The sequence below is a fragment of the Bicyclus anynana genome, chromosome Z (assembly GCF_947172395.1).
Source record: "Bicyclus anynana chromosome Z, ilBicAnyn1.1, whole genome shotgun sequence".
NCBI lineage: Eukaryota > Metazoa > Arthropoda > Insecta > Lepidoptera > Nymphalidae > Bicyclus > Bicyclus anynana.
This window is the reverse complement of record NC_069110.1, coordinates 20,005,337-20,024,785: the sequence shown is the minus strand read 5'-3', so window position 1 is coordinate 20,024,785 and position 19,449 is coordinate 20,005,337. Positions and strand designations below refer to the sequence as shown.

Below are 19,449 nucleotides of genomic sequence, written 5' to 3'. Positions count from 1 at the left end.
TTTTTTTTTACAATTGCTAGATCTCGAATAATTGCGTGTACTTTTTCGTGAATGTACCACATTTAACGATGACATATATGACACATAATAGGGTCACGTCGTAAAGTGACTTTGAAAGTCCCCTTGATTTGGTTTCCACTAGGGGTCATACACCCTGGTCTAGATAAATTACACATTGTTCTTTGGAACCGTTATCAAGGGTATTTTGGCTTTTCTCATTTAAATCAAACATCAAAACATTTTGGTTCGCTTTGATTTCCACAAATATGTAGCCTGACTATGTAAGATCGAACGAACGAGCTTTAATTTCTCATTTCTTTAAATTTTAGCAACAGTTACCAACCAAAAAGACAAATCATATTTTTGTGAACACTAAAAATTAAATGAAATAATAATATGGAGTAAGTAACATAAACATAAAGTTCCCTCGTCCAACCGGAGTTCACTGGACAACGGTACAAACATTTAAATACATTCATAGCAAGACTACTTAAAAGTAAAAAATTGCGAGTTGCGATATCGAAGAAGTTTGATCGCCAATCTGGGAGACAATAGTAAGAAACCCACAGTCACAACAGATACCTACTCAAAAACATAAAAAGCTCAAAACAAAAATAACAACAATGGAGCAAAAACGACAGTGTTCTGCTTTGTGGAATGCTTAGTAGCAAGTACAATTTTGTATGTCTTTATAATTGTGACACACCCGGTAAGGTACACCACTGCTTGCCAATTTATATTTATGTACATTTTTTAAATAATGTAATAATTGTTAGCATTGGAAAACGTCATGGAATAATCAATTGTTAAAATGAAACCACGAATCAACTTACGAATAAAAAAAATACTCGTATGTTATGAATCATATCAAATTAAAAAAAAAAATAACAAAAATCTTCAAAATTATCAAACTATCGTGGCGTCAAATATTTCCTTTATTAGTTATTTTTCTAATAACCAATAATAATAAATTGTTACTTTTTAAAGTTTTGAATTTAAGTTAGTTAAATAATAATACAATTAGGTTCTCGATTGTAGACCGTTTTCCAACGTTAGAATTTGTATGATGGTAAAAAGAGTGGTGTATCGCCTGCCGAGCTGTCGGCTCCAATACGCCGGCATGCTCGCAGCCTCGTGTCTGGGGCTGCTCGGTCGCGGCGGCCGCGGCCGGAGCGACCGAGACAAGCGTGAGCTGACAGTTGCGAGTACCATGAGCACTTCGGAGACGGAGCCGATAGAGAGCACATACATGGTGACGCCCACCTCCACTGGCGGACCTGCAATCAAGCCCAATCGTGAGTCGCGCGCGCCCGCGCCGTGAAAACCAAACCAGAGGACGTGACGGGATGTGACGCCTGACCCCCTCGATCGAACCATCTCGCTTCGTTCGAAGGTGATCTTACGCTAGGTAGGAACGTACGCTCTTCTAAGTGACCATCTACTTAAATATTACTCTCTTAAATACCATTTTCACTTCAGATAACGAGCTGATCGACAGCACGTACATGGTGACACCCACGTCCACTGGAGGTCCTGAAAGTTTACATGGGATACATCCGGCGGCATTTTCAGTATACCGCGCTTTTACACTTTTCGATTTTTTATTATATGGGAGCTAAAGTAACTGATCAAATATTCAATGTACTCTCTCAACTATCATTTTTATAACTGACTGTCTGATTGATCAACGCACAGCCAAATCAAAGTCAAAGTCAAAGTCATAATTCATTTATTTCATAGGCTTAGTTTACAAGCTCTTTCGAAACAAATCTACTTAGAAAGGCTTATTTAATAAATTGTAATCCACTAAGAAAGATTTCTAGAAATTGCACTTTTATGAAGAGATGAGAAAGGGAACTGAAATTTCCAAAATCAAAATAAATCTTGTTTTTAAGGAATCTTCGAACCTTAATCTTAAATCGAACTTATCGATAATAACCGGGACCGACTGCATTTAGAGTGCTCTTCCCAACCCAAGGCTGAGAATTTTATTATAGAAATGTCATCTCGTGATCCTAACCCATATTGGACCAACGAGGCAGGCACAAAATATAGAGTTAGAATTTTGAAGACGGTATACGTCGAACAAAATTTCGGGATGTATTATAACTTGTAACTCTATACAGGATATTTTCTACGCAAGACACACAACCACACACACGCACACGCACGCACACACACATACGATAAGAGTATGATTTCCAGGTCACAGGGATCCTATCGTACTTTCATAATCGTGATGATGATTATGATAATTTTCATAGTTTTATTCCAACACTTATATTAGTTATGTAACGGTTGCATAATAACGTACCTACATACTACGAGTATTTTAAATATCAAGTTATGCCCCGTTTCATAATTTACTTTATCTATTAACATGCGATTGTTATATTAAGTAACTTTTGTTCAAAATACATTAAATGTTATTATTACTATAGAGCGTAATATAAACTAAACGGTGTAAATTAACTATTGTATATACGAGTATATAAAAGACTTGCTTGACTACAATCATCCCTAAAAAAACCAAGAACTCAGAGATCTGTCTGTATTTTAACAGTAAAAAAGTTATACAATAAAACATTTTTGTTAGGTACATTTAAGTATTCATTATCATGATCTACCGAAGTTTGTCGGGCAAGACGAAAAGCTTTCCTGCCTTTAGGTTTTTTTAGCTGTGGTGAGGTACTTCAGCCCAAGAATGGTGGTAAACACAAAAAATTTAAACCTTTTTGGCTCTTTTCTGACCAAGGCGGGTTTGAAACCTTCGTATCTTTAATATTAAATTTTCGATTTTATTTATTTTTTTCGATTATCATGATGATAATCCTTAAACTAAGCCTAATTGAAAAAATCCCATTTAAGGTCCAATGATATTTTCATCTTTGGCGGAAGATCTACTAGCTTACCTATTACCTACAAGTTGTCAAACTTTTAGCCTTTACAAAACGTTTCTAGTTTTATTTATGATAGAATCAAATAAATAATTATCAATACCTTAAACAAATTTTGGACATTTGAAATTACTTTGACTTGACTGACTTTCTGCGATATGAAGAAGTCATATCGCAGAAAGTCATATCTCATACAACGTTTTTTATGTATAACTCCGATTAATTTTATGTAGGTAAGACAAAATGAAATTACAAGAACTTTGAATGAAAAACATATAACTTTTCTTTTGAGTTTTGTTTTTGGTATTTCCGCATAATCTGAAATCTCACAATATTAAATATTAATGGGCAAGTATTAATTTAAATTTTAAAAGAATTTTAATAGGCATATTAGTATTCATTCTATCCTTTTTATTTGTTAAACTTTTTAACCGACTTCCAAAAAGGAGGAGGTTCTACGTTCGGCTGTATGTATGTTTTTTTTTTTTTTTATGTATATCCAGCGATAAATCCGTCATTTGTGGACCGATTTTGAAAATTCTTTTTTTGTTTTGAAGGGTTTGATTCCAGGGTGGTCCCATGGTCCCATTTTTTTCATGTCAGGATCTGATGATGGCATCCTGGAGAAATCGAGGGGAACTTTCGAAAATCGTAGAGACAGCTAGTGCGTTTGTTAGTGTTTCCATAAGGTATTTTAAACCACTATAATTTTATGAAGGTCTGGAGTTGGTCTGATGATACTAATGGCTTGGCACCGCCTTCAAACTGATCAGAAGGTAGCACATAGGTAAGATGTTATTTTTTGCTTTTTAGTTTAGGTTAATTTTTGAGTTGGAAGTCGGTTGAATTTTTTTAATTAAAATTTTTATTAATACAAGTGATCTGTGTCATTGTGATACATATTTTAATTTATAATTGAAGTTTTGTGTCAATAAAGTAATCAATAAAGTAAATATCATGTTATTTTTTTTCTATTAGAGCTCTAGAAGAGCTGTTCTATTACAGTAAGAGTTCTAAGTTCTTGGATTTTTAAGAATTAGGCATGATTGTAGTCATACGCAATACGATTTTGTATATAAAGAGTGAGGTTATGCTGTTTAGTTTAAAATTACACACATATAGAGCTCTATAATGGCGATGCGACGCTAGGTTATCCGTGGGGGGAGTTAGATTAAAGATTTTTGATAAAATTTTTGATAAAAACGGTGCTTGGTATTAAAATACTCGTGGCTCATTCATAAAACACACTTCATACGTTTTATAAAATGTAATTTAATACCCCCTATTATACAACCGTTAAAACATATTACGTGTAATATAAAGGTTTGACGATTTCATAAAATTTGATATTCGGATATTGTTTTGCTTTTTTAATTTTTTCGTAGGTAGGTGTCGTTGTATTTTAGAAAACGCAACAAAAATAATCTTTCTTTTGGCTCGTACATTTTTTATCTCTTAAGTTGGTTGCTTAACATACTAGTATAATTTTTCTACTCCCGGAAGACTGTTAAGTTTTGGATGCAGTAGTAAGTTGCATAAACAAGCGTTTGGCAATTTAGGAGTAAAGAAGCATCAGCAATGCCGAAACATTTATTTACACGGAGGTGGTTGCTAAGCAACGGTAAATATTTTACGATGGGTTTCTGTTATGTTGACGCTTCTTTACGTCTCAATAGGTTTTAGTGCTATCAACTTCCTGCAGTAGAATGTCAAAAGTCAAACTGACTTCCGGGAATAGTAGAAATAATTACTACTAGGCCTACTGAAGCATAGGCCTAAGTTGCTGACCACGATATATCAACTCGGGAGGAGAGAATAACATGTCGACCAGTAACGGCGCAAACGAATATAACTCTCTCTTTCATCGTGTTGTGATGAACGAGTTGGCGAGGTTTCGGTTTGGTCGGCAATATGTGTTTTTCTCTTCACTAGATATATCGCAGACAGGAAGAGATGGCATTACAAGTAAAAACAAAAACAATTATACAAAAAATCCGCAAAGCTCTATTGGGCAGATATTACGAAAAAGGCGTGCAACGTGTGACTTACCTCCATAGTTAGGTCTTACTCGCTTGTCATAGCTTACACTAAGTGAGTCCAATATCGCAGATATGTTGACATCTCCAAACATTCCCCCTCGTCCGGTTCCCCTGCAAAGATAATTTAAGAACTTTAGAAGTAATAATCGAAGCCTGCCAATCTAGTATGACATAATAGTAGGGGAGCCGAAGATATGATTTTTGGAGTTACTCGAGCGCGGCTGATTAACATATGGGACTTGAGCATGCATGTTGTTGTACCAAGTACACCACAGCCCAATATAGGGGGGCAGGTATAGGGCAACCAAAACAAAAACTTAATTCAGAAATACTCAACCAAGTAAGATAGGTTAAGTATTAAGTAAAGCTAAGTGCTGTGCATTTAGCAAATTCATTTGAGGGAAGGAGGGAGGGAACAATTTAACGTAAGGGAGTGAGAGGATTCCGAAGTTATAAAATAAAACCCTTGTATTTCTGTTCTAGAGCACGTGCGCGGTTTTTTTTTTATTTTGAAGTAAAAATGTTTTAATCCCCCAAATAATTGCTAATATTTAAACAATTTCAGTAATTAAAATTATCTAATTAAAAAGTTTGTAGTTTTTTTTTTCCCACCACTGAAAGCGAAAAAGTTAATAACCATTTCTTCTTCCTACCATCTAATCTACTGAATCTAATCGGTTTCTATGTCGATTTAGTAACTGCAAATTAAGCACCACGGGCTCTTTTACTGCAAAGTTCTCGTATAACAGTGTTTGTGGCGGCATGGCAATTGCGTTCCATATTAATATATTTATTTATCTCTATGGGAGAGCGGCCTTTTTTTTACACGAAACTAGCAGACGCTCCGCGGTTTAACGCGCGTAGCTCCCGTTCCTGTGAGAATATGGTGATCTATAACTCTCACAAATAAAGTGTCATTCTATCTACAATATAAAAATCAGTCTTGAAGCGTAAATCTCGAGAACGGATGAACCGATTTCGCAATTTTTTTAGAGTACTCCTTGAAGTACGAGTATATTTCTTACGGAAAGTTATTTATTGGGTAGGGGTAGGGTAGGGGTAGGGTAGGGTTAGGGAAGAGGTAGGGTAGAGGTAGGTCAGCTGTAGGGTAGGTAGGGGTAGGAAAGAAGTGCACAGAAGTCAAAGCTTAGCTTGAACGGGTCCGCTAGTTGGTAATACAAATATTTTTATATCGGTTCAGTAGATCTAGTCTTTACCCCTACAACCTCACAAACTTTGACTCTCCGTGGCAGGGCTATAGCTTGGCAAATTCGTTCGTAGCACTCCCGGTGGTCCGCGCGGGCCAGGAAGCCCCGCGCGCACGCCTTCATATGCGCGCAGTCCTTTCCCCCCGTCACCCGCATGTCATGGGAGTGTCTTCAACGAACTTGCCAAGCTATACCTCTGTTAGCAGTGGCGTGCACTTCACAGATACAAAAAAGCATTGCCTACACTAAGAATTCATTACGAACTTACATAGGAAAAGGATTTTTTATTTTATTTTGTACAATATATACGTAATTGAAACGTTGTGCACGTCACTGCCTGTCGGGTTATCTAGTCTTTTAGTTAAATTTATCTTCAAAATGAAGACTGAAATAAAACATACAATTTTTAATTTTTTTATTCCATATTTATTAACATTTTATTTGCCTTAAAATAAACTATGATAATGAGTAATGTTAATTATTATTTAACACATAATAGTGAAAGTAACGTTAAAATTGGCCAAGTAGCGTCGGAAATTAGCTAGTTCCAAAAGATACATAGACAGGCAAACGTTTTAATACTTTATTTTTTGAATAAAAAACACCGAAGTTTATTATTTCACAGACAATTTAACGTTATTTATTTGTATAGATGTATGTACTAAGTAGATTGTACAATACGGACGGGACGGGACCCAACAAAACAAAAGCGTATTGTTGAATTAATCTGTCATATGATATGCCCAATTGTCCATCTTAATAGCCGATTATGTTTGACGGCTAGTGATTGTTCATATATCGAATAAATGATGAGCGTTTTTATGTTAATATTAATTATTTATTACATATTATTATATTAGTTTTATATTTAACAAAAAGAAAAGAAAAATAAATACCTATGTACAAATAATACTTGGCAATATTACTACGTTGTATGCATCGATATAAATCGTTAGAAGGGCCCCGCCATACTAAAGTACGCACAATATTATGTCATTACCCAAAGACGTGCACGCACATCTGAACTTAGTATGCAACAAGCGCAGGCTGTGACTAAAAAAAAATATTTTACTGTTTTTTTTCTTGTTTAGTCCCTTATTTATGCCTTCGTGATCATTTTGGAAGTGTAAAAACACAAGCGAATAATGAGAAACTTGTTACTTTTCATTCTTAACTATTTGCGAAACCAATGACAATTCCGCGGCGTTTCGAGGCCTACCTAACGATCTACGATTGATGGTTGTATGGCAATACTGTTTCTCTGACCTAAATATAGGCCAGCCTAGTCACGGGAATGGGAATCCTCAGTTAGGTGGGTTTTTCTAACCGCGACCTTTCGGTTCAATAGGCATCTCATTGGCAGTAGGCCCTTTGTCAGAATGTGGGTAACACTATTACCGTTTAATCTGTTGTATTGTTACCCACTTGCGACGTTTTCCCTTAGTCGCCTTTCACGATATCCACGGAGATATGGAGCGGCCTTATTCTTACACCGGGAACCGCACAGTTAATTGACAAATGTCATCTACATTCTATGATGCAAAATACAAATGTCATCCGGTCCTTACTGGGGGATATCATATAGGTAGTAAGTAGATGACATTTTTTTTTTTTTTTTTTTTTTATTCTTTACAAGTTAGCCCTTGACTACAATCTCACCTGATGGTAAGTGATGATGCAGTCTAAGATGGAAGCGGGCTAACTTGTTAGGAGGAGGATGAAAATCCACACCCCTTTTTGGTTTCTACACGGCATCGTACCGGAACACTAAATCGCTTGGCGGTACGTCTTTGCCGGTAGGGTGGTAACTAGCCACGGCCGAAGCCTCCCACCAGCCAGACCTGGACAAATTAAGAAAATCTCAATCTGCCTAGCCGGGGATCGAACCCAGGACCTCCGTTTTGTAAATCCACCGCGCATACCACTGCGCCACGGAGGCCGTCAAATTTTGTCGGTTGATTTGTTGTTTATTTAAATAGGTTGATAATAAAGACCAAAATAGTGAATAGACCAGCTGTGCACATATGCAAACCACGTAGACTCGCTTTTGCTTATGTAAGTCTTTAATTTGACATGTTACTTACGAAAATCCTTATATCTGCATCAAAATTAGATCTACTATTTTTTCAATGATGTTTGTACAGTGATATAAATATCAATCAATCTCCCCAACTGCCAACTTCACCTGCTCGTGGTGGACTCTGCAGATGAACCGACGAGGCTCTGGCGACCGACTAATTTTTCCGACCGAGGAATTTATTCCCACAGGCTAGATTATTAAATGCCTCATCGATGTATAGGGCAGAAGCGAAACCGGTTTAAAAATCTAGCTCTGTGCTGACCAACCCGCTAGCCCAGCGTGGTACTTTCGGACAAAACAGTTGTGTGCATTTTTAGAAATTGATTATCACGTGTCTCAAATGGTGAAGGAAAAACATCGTGAGAAAACCTGCATACCAGAGAATTGTCTTGATTCTCTGCGTGTGTAAAGTCTGCCAATCCGCATTGGGCCAGCGTGGTGGACTGTTGCCTTAACCCCACTCATTCTGAGAGGAGACTCAAGCTCAGCAGTGAGCCGAATATGGGTTGATAATGATAATGATGACACTTACGAGTGCGTATGGTAGGAGAATAGACTGTCAAACTAACAGCCTTCATAAAATGATGTTTATCTGGCTCTCGCTAGCTCTCATTCTGAAAATAATGAATTTGACACCCTGCGCAAGTATACATTGCTTGCTCTTGGAATTCCATCCGCCATGAACTATCAATACCTATTCATAGGTAGCAACATAGAACGCTAAAGCTATCGCTGTCGGAAGCGAGACAATTTAGTACCCGGCAGCGTGTCTTAAACGTGGCTAGTTACTACCTACAGGCAAATACGTACCGCCAAGCGATTTAGCGTTCCGGTACGATGCCGTGAAACCGAAACGGGTGTGGATTTTCATCCTCCTCCTAACAAGTTAGCCCGCTTCCATCTTAGACTGCATCATCACTTACCATCAGGTGAGATTGTAGTCAAGGGCTAACTTGTAAAGAATAAAAAATAAAAATAACGAACACCCATAATGTGTAAAAATATAGCACACTCACAATCCTATTAATATTATAAGCGCGAAAGTTATTTTTTTTTTTTTTTTCATTTATTTCCTATTTTCATGATTCATGATTGGATGTATGGATTATATTAATGTTTGGATGTTGTTCCTCTTTAACGTCGCTTCTACTGAAGTGATTTGCCTGAAATTTGGAATGGAAATAGATTTTACTCTGGATTAACACATACTTTTTATCCCGAAAAAATCCAAGGTTTCCCCAGATTTGCGAAAAATGATGATTTTGATGATATGAATGTTTTTTACTCTTTCACACGTCGACTACTAAACCGAATTAGCTGAAAATGTAATATGATACATTATCGTCTGGACTAACACATAGGCTACTTTTTATCTCGAAAACTAAACTCCACGCGGACGGAGTCCCGGGCGTCCGCTAGATAGTGCATAGTTGGAAATCATGAATCATGAAAATAGGAAATATATTGTTGGTCTTTAGTTTTTGAAAAAAGAAACTTGTTTTCTTAATTAAGAGTTGAAAGTTGTTTATTCTAATTAATTATTATTTTTATTGGCACCCATTTATTAAATAATAAAGCAAAAAACAGTAAGAAAAACCGTTAAAGTGCGTGTCGGGCCACGCGCAGTGTAGGGTTCCGTGGATTTATTTGCACTTTGATCCTTTATGTAATGCACAAAAATACCAATTACGATACCCCGCATCATGGGATAGACGATAAAAATTCATCGTCACTTTGCATGTAGGGAAGGGACCCCAAAATTATTTTTCATATTTTATTTTTTCACTTTATAGACATAATTAATATCCACATATATACCGAATTTCAGTTTTCTGGTTTAAACAGACTCTAATCTATCTTATTATCAGTTTTATCTTTTTAATTAACAACGGAATTAGTATGCAATTTTCGATTTCCAATTACGTTTTTTTAAGTTGGTTGACTATTATTCTTTCGATAGCAATTGCTACAGAGCTTTTATATTTTTCCTTGTAATTTCATTATATTATATCCTACTCTCGTGATTTTTTTAACGTATCCTTATACAACCGTTTAGCCGGTAGAGGGCGGGGACGATGCTAGCAAGAATTAACTCTTAAAACCACAATATTTTACAAATAGATCCTTAAATCGAAATATGTTGGTAGAAGACCCCTATATATTTTAAAGACCTATCCAACTCTCCATGCTATGAAATAAACGAGTGAAAAACAATTAATTCATCCCTACTATACATATAGGAGAGGTATTCTAAAAACGGTTTTTCAAGATTTTATTTTACAACTTTGTTCATATTTTTAATTTACATACTCAAGCTAATCAGCGTTTTAGCAGTAATAGTCTCTGTGCTGAACCACGGACGGACGAACAGACAGGGTATGTCGAAACTATAATCTTTACTAAGGTTTCTTGTGGACTACGGAACCCTAAAAATAGACTTTAATAAAGATCATATAGAGTTATTACACTTTAGTTAGTACTTTATCACTGGTAAAATACATTGACCAAATACTTAGCACTCTTGGCGACAAAAAATACGCGATAGGTATATTACTTGATATGACAAAAGCTTACGATAAAGTCCAATATAATATACTTTTAAGTAAATTATACGATTAAGCGTATGGTCGCTTAATCGTATAATTTACTTAATTTACCTAGAAATAAACTTCCAAAAAACCAAAATTATGCAATTTTGACCTTATCAAAAACCACCACTAACTTTAAATATTTCGTACGATGGAACCAACCTGGAATGCTTAAACTCGTTTAGATATTGATAGTAATTTAAATTGGAAAACACACATTCGAAAAATTAAAACTAAACTATTTCGTTTCACATATACACTAAAAGAGCTAAAAAATCGACTGACATGGAATCGAAATTATAAGCCTACTTCGCGTACGCAAATGCCTACCTGACTTACGGTGTCATTATACGGGGCAATAGCACAGATGCACAACAACTATTCACCCTACAAAATAAATGTATTCGCATTATAAAAAACCTTAAAAAAACTGAAAGTTGTGTACCCCACTTTAAATCATTAAAAGTTCTTACCCTACCAAGTCTATATATCTTAAAAACATGCAAATTTGTAAGGAAAAATCCAGAATTTTTTCAAAAATTAAATGAATTGTCACGAAAAAATAAATTATGGAGCGCGCGTAAATTGAACTTAGTACAGCCAAAGTCAAATTTAAAAATGCACAGCACTAGCCCGCACAAAATGTACATACAAATATATAATTAATTACCGTAAAGCATTAAGGAAAAGGAAAACATTAATGAGTTTTTATTAACATTAAAAAACTTTTTGCTTTAAAAATTTATTATAAAATTAATGACTTTTTGACCGAAAAACAATAAATCCGCTTCTCTACTTATCTAATGACATGTTAAGTTAAGTGTTACTTATAATTTGTAGTTACAATACCCTCACAGGGTTCCATTTGTAGTAATTATGACATTTTATCTATGACATGTGTTGAATATTATAATGGAAATGTAACTTAAATGAATAAATAAATAAATAACTAGACTTTATGTATATAATACAAACACATTAGTGTAACTCTTCAAACATGAGGATATACCCACTTGCTATTTCTATTGCTAAAGCGTTATTTTTAGCGTTTTCCACATGTTCTGTGGGAAGCAACTTTAATAGTGAGGTGTAAAATTCGTCACGTTGATCTTTACTAAGCTATTTTCTATAAATGGTGACAAAAGGTGTTTTCACTACTCTAGCTCAAAACCACTGTCATATTACCACTCCACAGCGGGGCTAAACAAGCATTTTAGCCTCTAGGGGCTAAAGTAATTTTGTTTTTTTTAATTCTTGTCTACCTTTGCCTTTTTCTCATGTGAAAAAAATAAAATGAAAAAGCGAGAATTTAAAAAACAATTGGCGTGAATAATACACACTTGATTTTTTTTAAGAAATTCATTGTAAATTTGTGACCGTAACTTACATATTTTTCAACAATAATTATTATTGTTGTCTTCATCTAGTGAGAATGGTGATCCTAATTTGGAGATGAATAAAATTTTCAATCTGTTACCATCAAAGTCGAAACGCATTTACTTAAATACTTACCTACGATACCTACGAATACCTACGAAAAATTTAATAAGTGGAGAAAACAACAAAGAATGGATTCACTTACAAAAGGAGTTTTTTTGTTTTGTTTTGTTGTTTGACTGTTATCTCCCACGTTTACCTCACATACTCATTATTCATCTTCACAGTAGTCGGAAATTATGTTACCGGGTAAAAGCATCTCCCTTAACATCCAAAATTGTAGACTTTGCACATTTAATTTTCAATTAAAATAAATCATTGAATATTGTACTAAACTATTTTATTTTCTCGCAATCGTAGTGAAAAGCAGAGTGTAACACGCGGGGCTAAACCCATTATAAACTCGGTTTCTATTTAGGTCCCTCGCCTTACGTCTCGGGCCCTAAAAATACCTCGTGTATAATGGGTCTTTTTAGCCCCTTGTATAACAATCTAGTATTATATATACCTACATAATATATTAAAACTTTTAACCAACTTAAATAAAGATCGATGTTGTCTGTGCGATTGAACGTAGATATAATAATGTCGGTAACATAGTATTTTTCGTAATTTGAATAAAATTGCCAAAAATACGATTGACAATACTACTGGAAGCAATAGAGCATTTTAATCGATGTCTTCGAGAATAGTTCCGATTTAGATGATTTTTTTTTATTTAGTTTCTTTTATGATATTATTTGAAATCAGAAATATTTCGGTGTGAGGACGGAATGATTTATGTTGTTTAAACAATATCTAAGCTATTTAAATAATAAAAAATTAAAAAATTAAATACACAAACGTAGGTATGCAGGAAACTAATAAGCAAAAGAAAACGTAATAATATTTTCTATCTACTGATCAGTTATATGGCGATGCCAATGATACAACTAATGGGCAGACAATCAATCGTCCCCTGTCGTCCTACCCTTGGGTTGGAATCGTTTTTTTTTTTAATTTATATAGGACCAATTGCAAAATATACTCTATCTATTATAAAAAGTATTATCAAAATCGGACCACTCAAAAAAGTTATGATTGGTTTACATACAAATAATGGTTAAATAAAAATCAATCATCCCTTGTTTACCTATTCTAAGGATTGAAATTGTCAATGTCGGAAATAGATTAAAGTCAAACCTAAGCGCGCCACCCGCATCGGTTTAGCGAAATGGGTCTAAGCTGCCCCCTGTCTCCTCTCCTATAAGAATGAAGGCATTTTCTTGCAGTAGGCCATTAAAATAACCTCATGATGATGTATGTACATTATTAAATAAAGGTTTTAAGTCAGCACTAAATAATATTTTAAAACTTTTATAGTAGCAGAACGACACGAATAGCTATGGACTTTTCTAGCGCAGGTAGGTATACTACGTAGGTAGATTGCTCTACGTAGGTGAGCTAGTCTACAAAACATTCCACAAAAGCTGCTGATCATTGCATTTCCGGCGCCTAACGACGGTAACCGTACACCTCCACCACGAGGCATTAGAACATCGAATAGGCAAAAACAGTTCACATCGAACTAACGAGGAATAAAATTTTCAGTTAACTTTAAGACCGCGAAGTAAATAGACGTCCAGTTGAAATAGTTAAATTAGTAAAGTTATGGTGCCTGTAACTTCTCTTTGAGAATAGTTTTTGAGATCACAGACCCAGTTGATTTTGTTAAATAAATCTACATCAGTATCAGTGGTCTCCGAAAGTGTTCTCTAAGATACGACGTTTCACCAGTTTCAACATTGTGAAAATCTCAGAAATCCATTTCGTTCCTGTGACTTTTCTTTGAGAATAGTTTTTGAGATCACCGACCCAGTTGATTTTGTTAAATAAATCTGCTGGATCAGTGGTCTTTGAAACTGTTCTCTAAGATACGACGTTTCGCCAGTTTCAGCATTGTGAAAATCTCAGTTACTTATAGTTTCGGTGACTGTTTTTTAAGAATAGTTTTTAAGATCACAGACCCAGTTGATTTTTTTAAATAAATCTGCTGGATCAGTGGTCTTTCAAACTGTTCTCTAAGATACGACGTTTCGCCAGTTTCAGAATTGTGAAAATTTATAGTTTTGGTGACTGTTTTTTAAGAATAGTTTTTGTGATCACAGACCCAGTTGATTTCTTTAAATATATCTGCTGAGTCAGTGGTCTCTGAAACTGTTCTCTAAGATACGACATTTCACCAGTTTCAGCATTGTGAAAATTTCAGAAACCCATTGCTCCTGTGACTGTTCTCTGAGAACAGTTAATGAGATCACTGGTTCAATTGATTTTAATAAATCTATCTGTTGGGCCGGCTATCTCTGAAACTGATCTCTTAGATTCGACGTTACGCCGTTCTCAATATTACGAAAACTTTGAAGCCATAGAACCTGTAACTGCTCTTTGAGAATAGTTTATAAGATCACTAGTCCAGTCGATTTTATTGAACAAATCCACTGGATTGCTGGTCTCTTAAACTGTTCTCTACGATACGACGAAAGATCTCTGACGAATTTCATAACTGAACATTTTATTGCCTCGCAGCGAAACCCCTTGTAAGAGTTTTGAATGAATTAATTCGACATGCTTAATCATTTCTAATCTTGCCAATTCTGATAAAGAATGCGTTATTTAATAGGTTATGATCTAGGAATATTATTGAACAAAATCTTTACTTTTTTCCTTTTTTTGAATAAAATTGTGAATCATTTTTATCTTGCAATTGTTAGCGAGTTGTAATTTATTGTTTCATTCTTATTGTTAATTTCAATGGTTGTTTATTTCTTTTTAGAGTGTTTGTTAGTTTTTTGTTTAGTTTACGTTTATTAATTGTAAAAAAATGTGTTTCATGTACCAAAAATATTATTTTTCGTTTTGTTTATTGATTTCATTAGTCAAAAATAATAAATGAATGCAATAAATATTTTTTGTGTTAAAAGTTCATTAGCGCTATACGTATAATTAATTTTTATTTGAATTGTTTGCGAATTTTTTTATTTATTATTTTCTTGTTTTTGTTTGTTTGTTTACTTTTATTTATTTATTAATTTGTGTTTTATTTCAGGTTTCATAAGATGTTAACTCATTATTAGCATATATCGACCCACTTCAGGTTCAAGCTCCTTATAGGAGAGCGGATATAGAGTTAAGACCCACCACTCCAGCTCCAACGTGGCTGGCGGACTCAGAGAGATAATGTTGAATTCCCTAACGACCACTATCAGATGTTAATGATAATAAATGAGACGGCTAAACCTGCTTTTTGAGGTACAGTGGTTTAACACTAGCAACTATTTTCGAACTCTGAACACATAAGTTTACTGAAAATTTCTTTTTATGTAATTTTCAGTGAAACTCTCAACCGGTGTTGGGAAGTTACACTTGTTACAATTTCGTACCTTGGAGATTACGTTTAGCCTCGGTCATTATTAATCATCTGTTTATCAAAAACGAATTTAACATTATCACCCTAGGCCTACCAACCTGCATCAGAGCAGCGTGGTGGTAATAAACTCCATATCTCCTCTCTTATAATGTCAGCCACTGACGATCAAGTAAGCTCACACGAGCAAAACAGATCGTGTGTAAGTCGCGATGTGCATAGTGTCATGCATATCGCGACCGACAAACGATCAGTTTTATCGCTGTCAAGCCATTAGCGCTGCAGGCATATGGGTTTATCGGATGTGAGTGGCTAGCATAAGGAGATAAGCCTGTAATGGGTTTAATAAATGGTAATAAATAAAATTGAACTATTTGAGCATTACGATTTTATTTTGTTTCTTATCTGTTGTCCTTAGTTCTCGTGTTTACTGTATATTTTCTATGGTAATGTTATAATTATTATGTTTTTTTTTTTATACTTTTGTAGACAAGCAATAATATACTTGGATTTTTCTGTAATGTGTTTTTATTTAAACTTACAAATAAAACATTATTATTTTTAATATCACTAATATTAAAAAGAGGTAAAGTTTGTGGTATAGTAAGGGGTAATCTTAAGATCTACAGAACCGATTTTGAAATATCTACGCGGGTGAAACCGCAGAGCGTCAGCCAGTCATTATCACCATCATCATCATCATATCAGCCGATGGATGTCCACTGCAGGACAATGGCCTTTTGTAGGGACTTCCAAACATAATGATACTGAGCCACCTGCATCCAGCAAATCCTACTACTCGCTTGATGTCGTCAGTCCACCTGGTTGACCTGCCGGAGATTCTTAACACCCTTTGCCCCGCCGTAACCGAAACCGAGCCCGGAATAGCAGGGCTGCCGGGGACTAGGGGCTGCGTTTTATTTTGGTGGTCCATCTACAAAGAATTTTTTTTTTTTATTCTGTACAAGTTAGCCCTTGACTACAATCTCACCTGATGGTAAGTGGTGATGTAGTCTAAGATGGACGGGCTAACTTGTTAGGAGGAGGATGAAAATCCACACCCCTTTCGGTTTCTACACGGCATCGTACCGGAACGCTAAATCGCTTGGCGGTACGTCTTTGTCGGTAGGGTGGTAACTAGCCACGGCCGAAGCCTCCCACCAGCCAGACCTGGACAAATTAAGAAAATCTCAATCAGCCCAGCTGGGGATCGAACCCAGGACCACCGTCTTGTAAATCCACCGCTCATACCACCGCGCCACGGAGGCCGTCAAAAATTGCTTGATATTGACCACTCTGGGCATGAGGGTTGGTCAGCGCTGCGCCAGATTTCTCGTACCGGTGTCGCTCGCTGCTGCTCGGACACCGGCCTGTGTCATTTAAAAATCTAGTCATTTTGAATGGTTATACCGCCATTTGTCGGACGCCAGAGCCTCGTCCGTCCATCTGCAGAGTGCACCACGAGCAGGTGAGGTTGGCAGTTGGGGAGACTGACTGGTACTAGCCTCCCCCTTACACCCCGTCAGCTAGTAAAACACATTTATTATATCAGTCTATACTTTAGGGTTGTGATAGTCCAGTGGATATGACCTCTGCCTCCGAAACCGGAGGGTGTGGATTCGAGTCCGGTCCGGTCCGCAAACTGCTGACGTCATACCGGATGCATCATCTTTAATGAGGTTGTACCTCCCACGCCAGTGTGGAGGACGTGGCTTCTTGAATGCCAAGAACCTCCATAATCGTGAGGTGTATAAACTCAGAGATCACTTTCTCATGATGGATGTGAGTATGTATCAGGATGTCGTCGCAGTGGTACTGTTTAAATATTTGAATAAATGTATTCCATAACAATATTTTGACTATTCACGTATGAAATAATACTAGGTTTTAATATAAATAACCATTAGACTTTTATTAATTAAGTATAATAGACATCAAGGTGACGATGTGGACAAACTTGGTAATGAAAGATTTCGAGGTTAAATATTTTTTTGGAGTACCTATTAATCCTATTAATAAAATTTAATATTTAGCGCTACTTATAGATCTCACCTATCCTGAAAATTGCTAAAACATAATAACTATGTTTTTTGTACCAATATCAACGATGCCTAGCAACGCATGAGATAATTTTAGTTTGTGTGTACCCAAATGACACCGAAGTGGATCTTCGTGCGCAAACAATATTTCGGGGTAGTTTTCTGGATTTACTTTACTCCGTCTGATACCTATTTTATTAGTCAGGGTTGAAGTAAAACTTTAAAATTGCTCTTGACGTACAGCGGCTCTTCATCGCCAAGCAGCACCTATGGTAAGTAAAATAAATTCTTCTTAGATATTTATTTCATTATGTTAAATAGCATTTGTTGTTATCGCGGCAACAGAAATAGCATCATTTGTGATTGGAGATTGTCGTGTTTGGCCTCAGTAACCAACAGACATTAGGTATATACAGTAATTCTTAATTTATTTTAAGACGTATAATTCAGATGTTAAAATTCAGCGGACACTAGCGGACAAAAAATTATAATTAAATATTAAACACTGTATTGACTACCATTTACGTGTGAATAAATCACAGATATTAAATATATTTCATTCATGAGAGTCTCTGTTCTTGTTTATTGTAAACTAGCGGACGCAGGTAACTGCGTTTACGAGTTCTGCGTTTTGTTTTTTCAAGAAGCTAACTAATAAATAATTTTACATTATTTTTTTATTATATTATTTACTTTAAATGTAAATATTTAAAAATTAACCTCATATCCTCAAAACGTCGTGCCACAATCCCAAAACAACGCAATCAATTGACTGTGTATTAAACATAACAATTAATTCATGAAAACTAACTATACTATTACAATCTCTGATATTCCTTAAAATGTTTATTGCAAGTTTCCTAACGTAATATATTTACCGTTCTTAAAAAAAATAGAAACTTTCTGTTTAGTTTTGGCCGTCAGTCCGCTGTGTGTTGTTTAAATTAAAAATTCTCGCCAAATATCACCGTCTCATGTACAAATCTCTGCTAAGGTTATTTGCATATATTATTTGGCGTTATTGTTGGCAGTAGAGTATTGTTCTTAGAAATAAATCATTAAAAATAAAAAATATTCAATTCATGAAGATCGTTCATCGCTTCAGCGCTTGATTGAGGTAAGGAAAACCAGCAAAGCAACAGTAGAATATTCCTAACACACCAACCCACAAACTTACAAACTACCTTTTTATAATATTAGTATGATTATCTTGTACTGTCAGTAATTGTCAATGGATCTATTTATTATGATGAACAAATTTCGTAGACGGAGAAGTAAATAGACAAGTTCTTACCCGACTATGGCGTAGCTAACAGGAGAGGTAATGTTGATAATTCATTTATTTATTCATTCATTTTATTTATTGATTATATTTGTTGATTTAAACTCGGAGGCAAAGTGTCTAGTGGGGCGTACGAGTATGTATAAAAATATTAGTATCTACATAAAACTAATCTAATCATAATATTAGTATCTACGTAGCATCCGTGGTTTGATAGTTTTTAATAAAAGCACAAAAATCATTAATAATAATTGACAATAAATATCAAACTTAACAAAAAAACTTTTATTCAGTTTTTTGACACCGCCTTTAAACTGATCAGTAGGCACTATGTTATTTATCACTTTTTGAGTGGTTTAGTTAATAAAACAGTTAAATTTATTTTAGATAGCTTTTATTTATGGAATGCGATGAATGATTTATATCTGTCTATATAATTCTCTGTCTTCGAGTGCGTATCGTCATCTGTGATTGAT

General features: G+C 35.2%; 1 protein-coding gene across 1 annotated transcript in view; it reads right to left on the bottom strand.

The window, feature by feature from the left end:
* The window catches only part of LOC112048660 (gamma-aminobutyric acid receptor subunit beta), a 211,616-nt gene that overhangs the window by 47,692 nt on the left and 144,475 nt on the right, over positions 1 to 19,449 (bottom strand). The window contains exons 2-3 of the mRNA XM_024086296.2: positions 4,947 to 5,047; positions 1,466 to 1,533 (exon numbers count right to left, since the gene is read on the bottom strand). Of these exons, the coding sequence (XP_023942064.1) occupies positions 1,466 to 1,533; positions 4,947 to 5,047 (169 nt within the window). The remainder of the gene's footprint in view (positions 1 to 1,465; positions 1,534 to 4,946; positions 5,048 to 19,449) is intronic.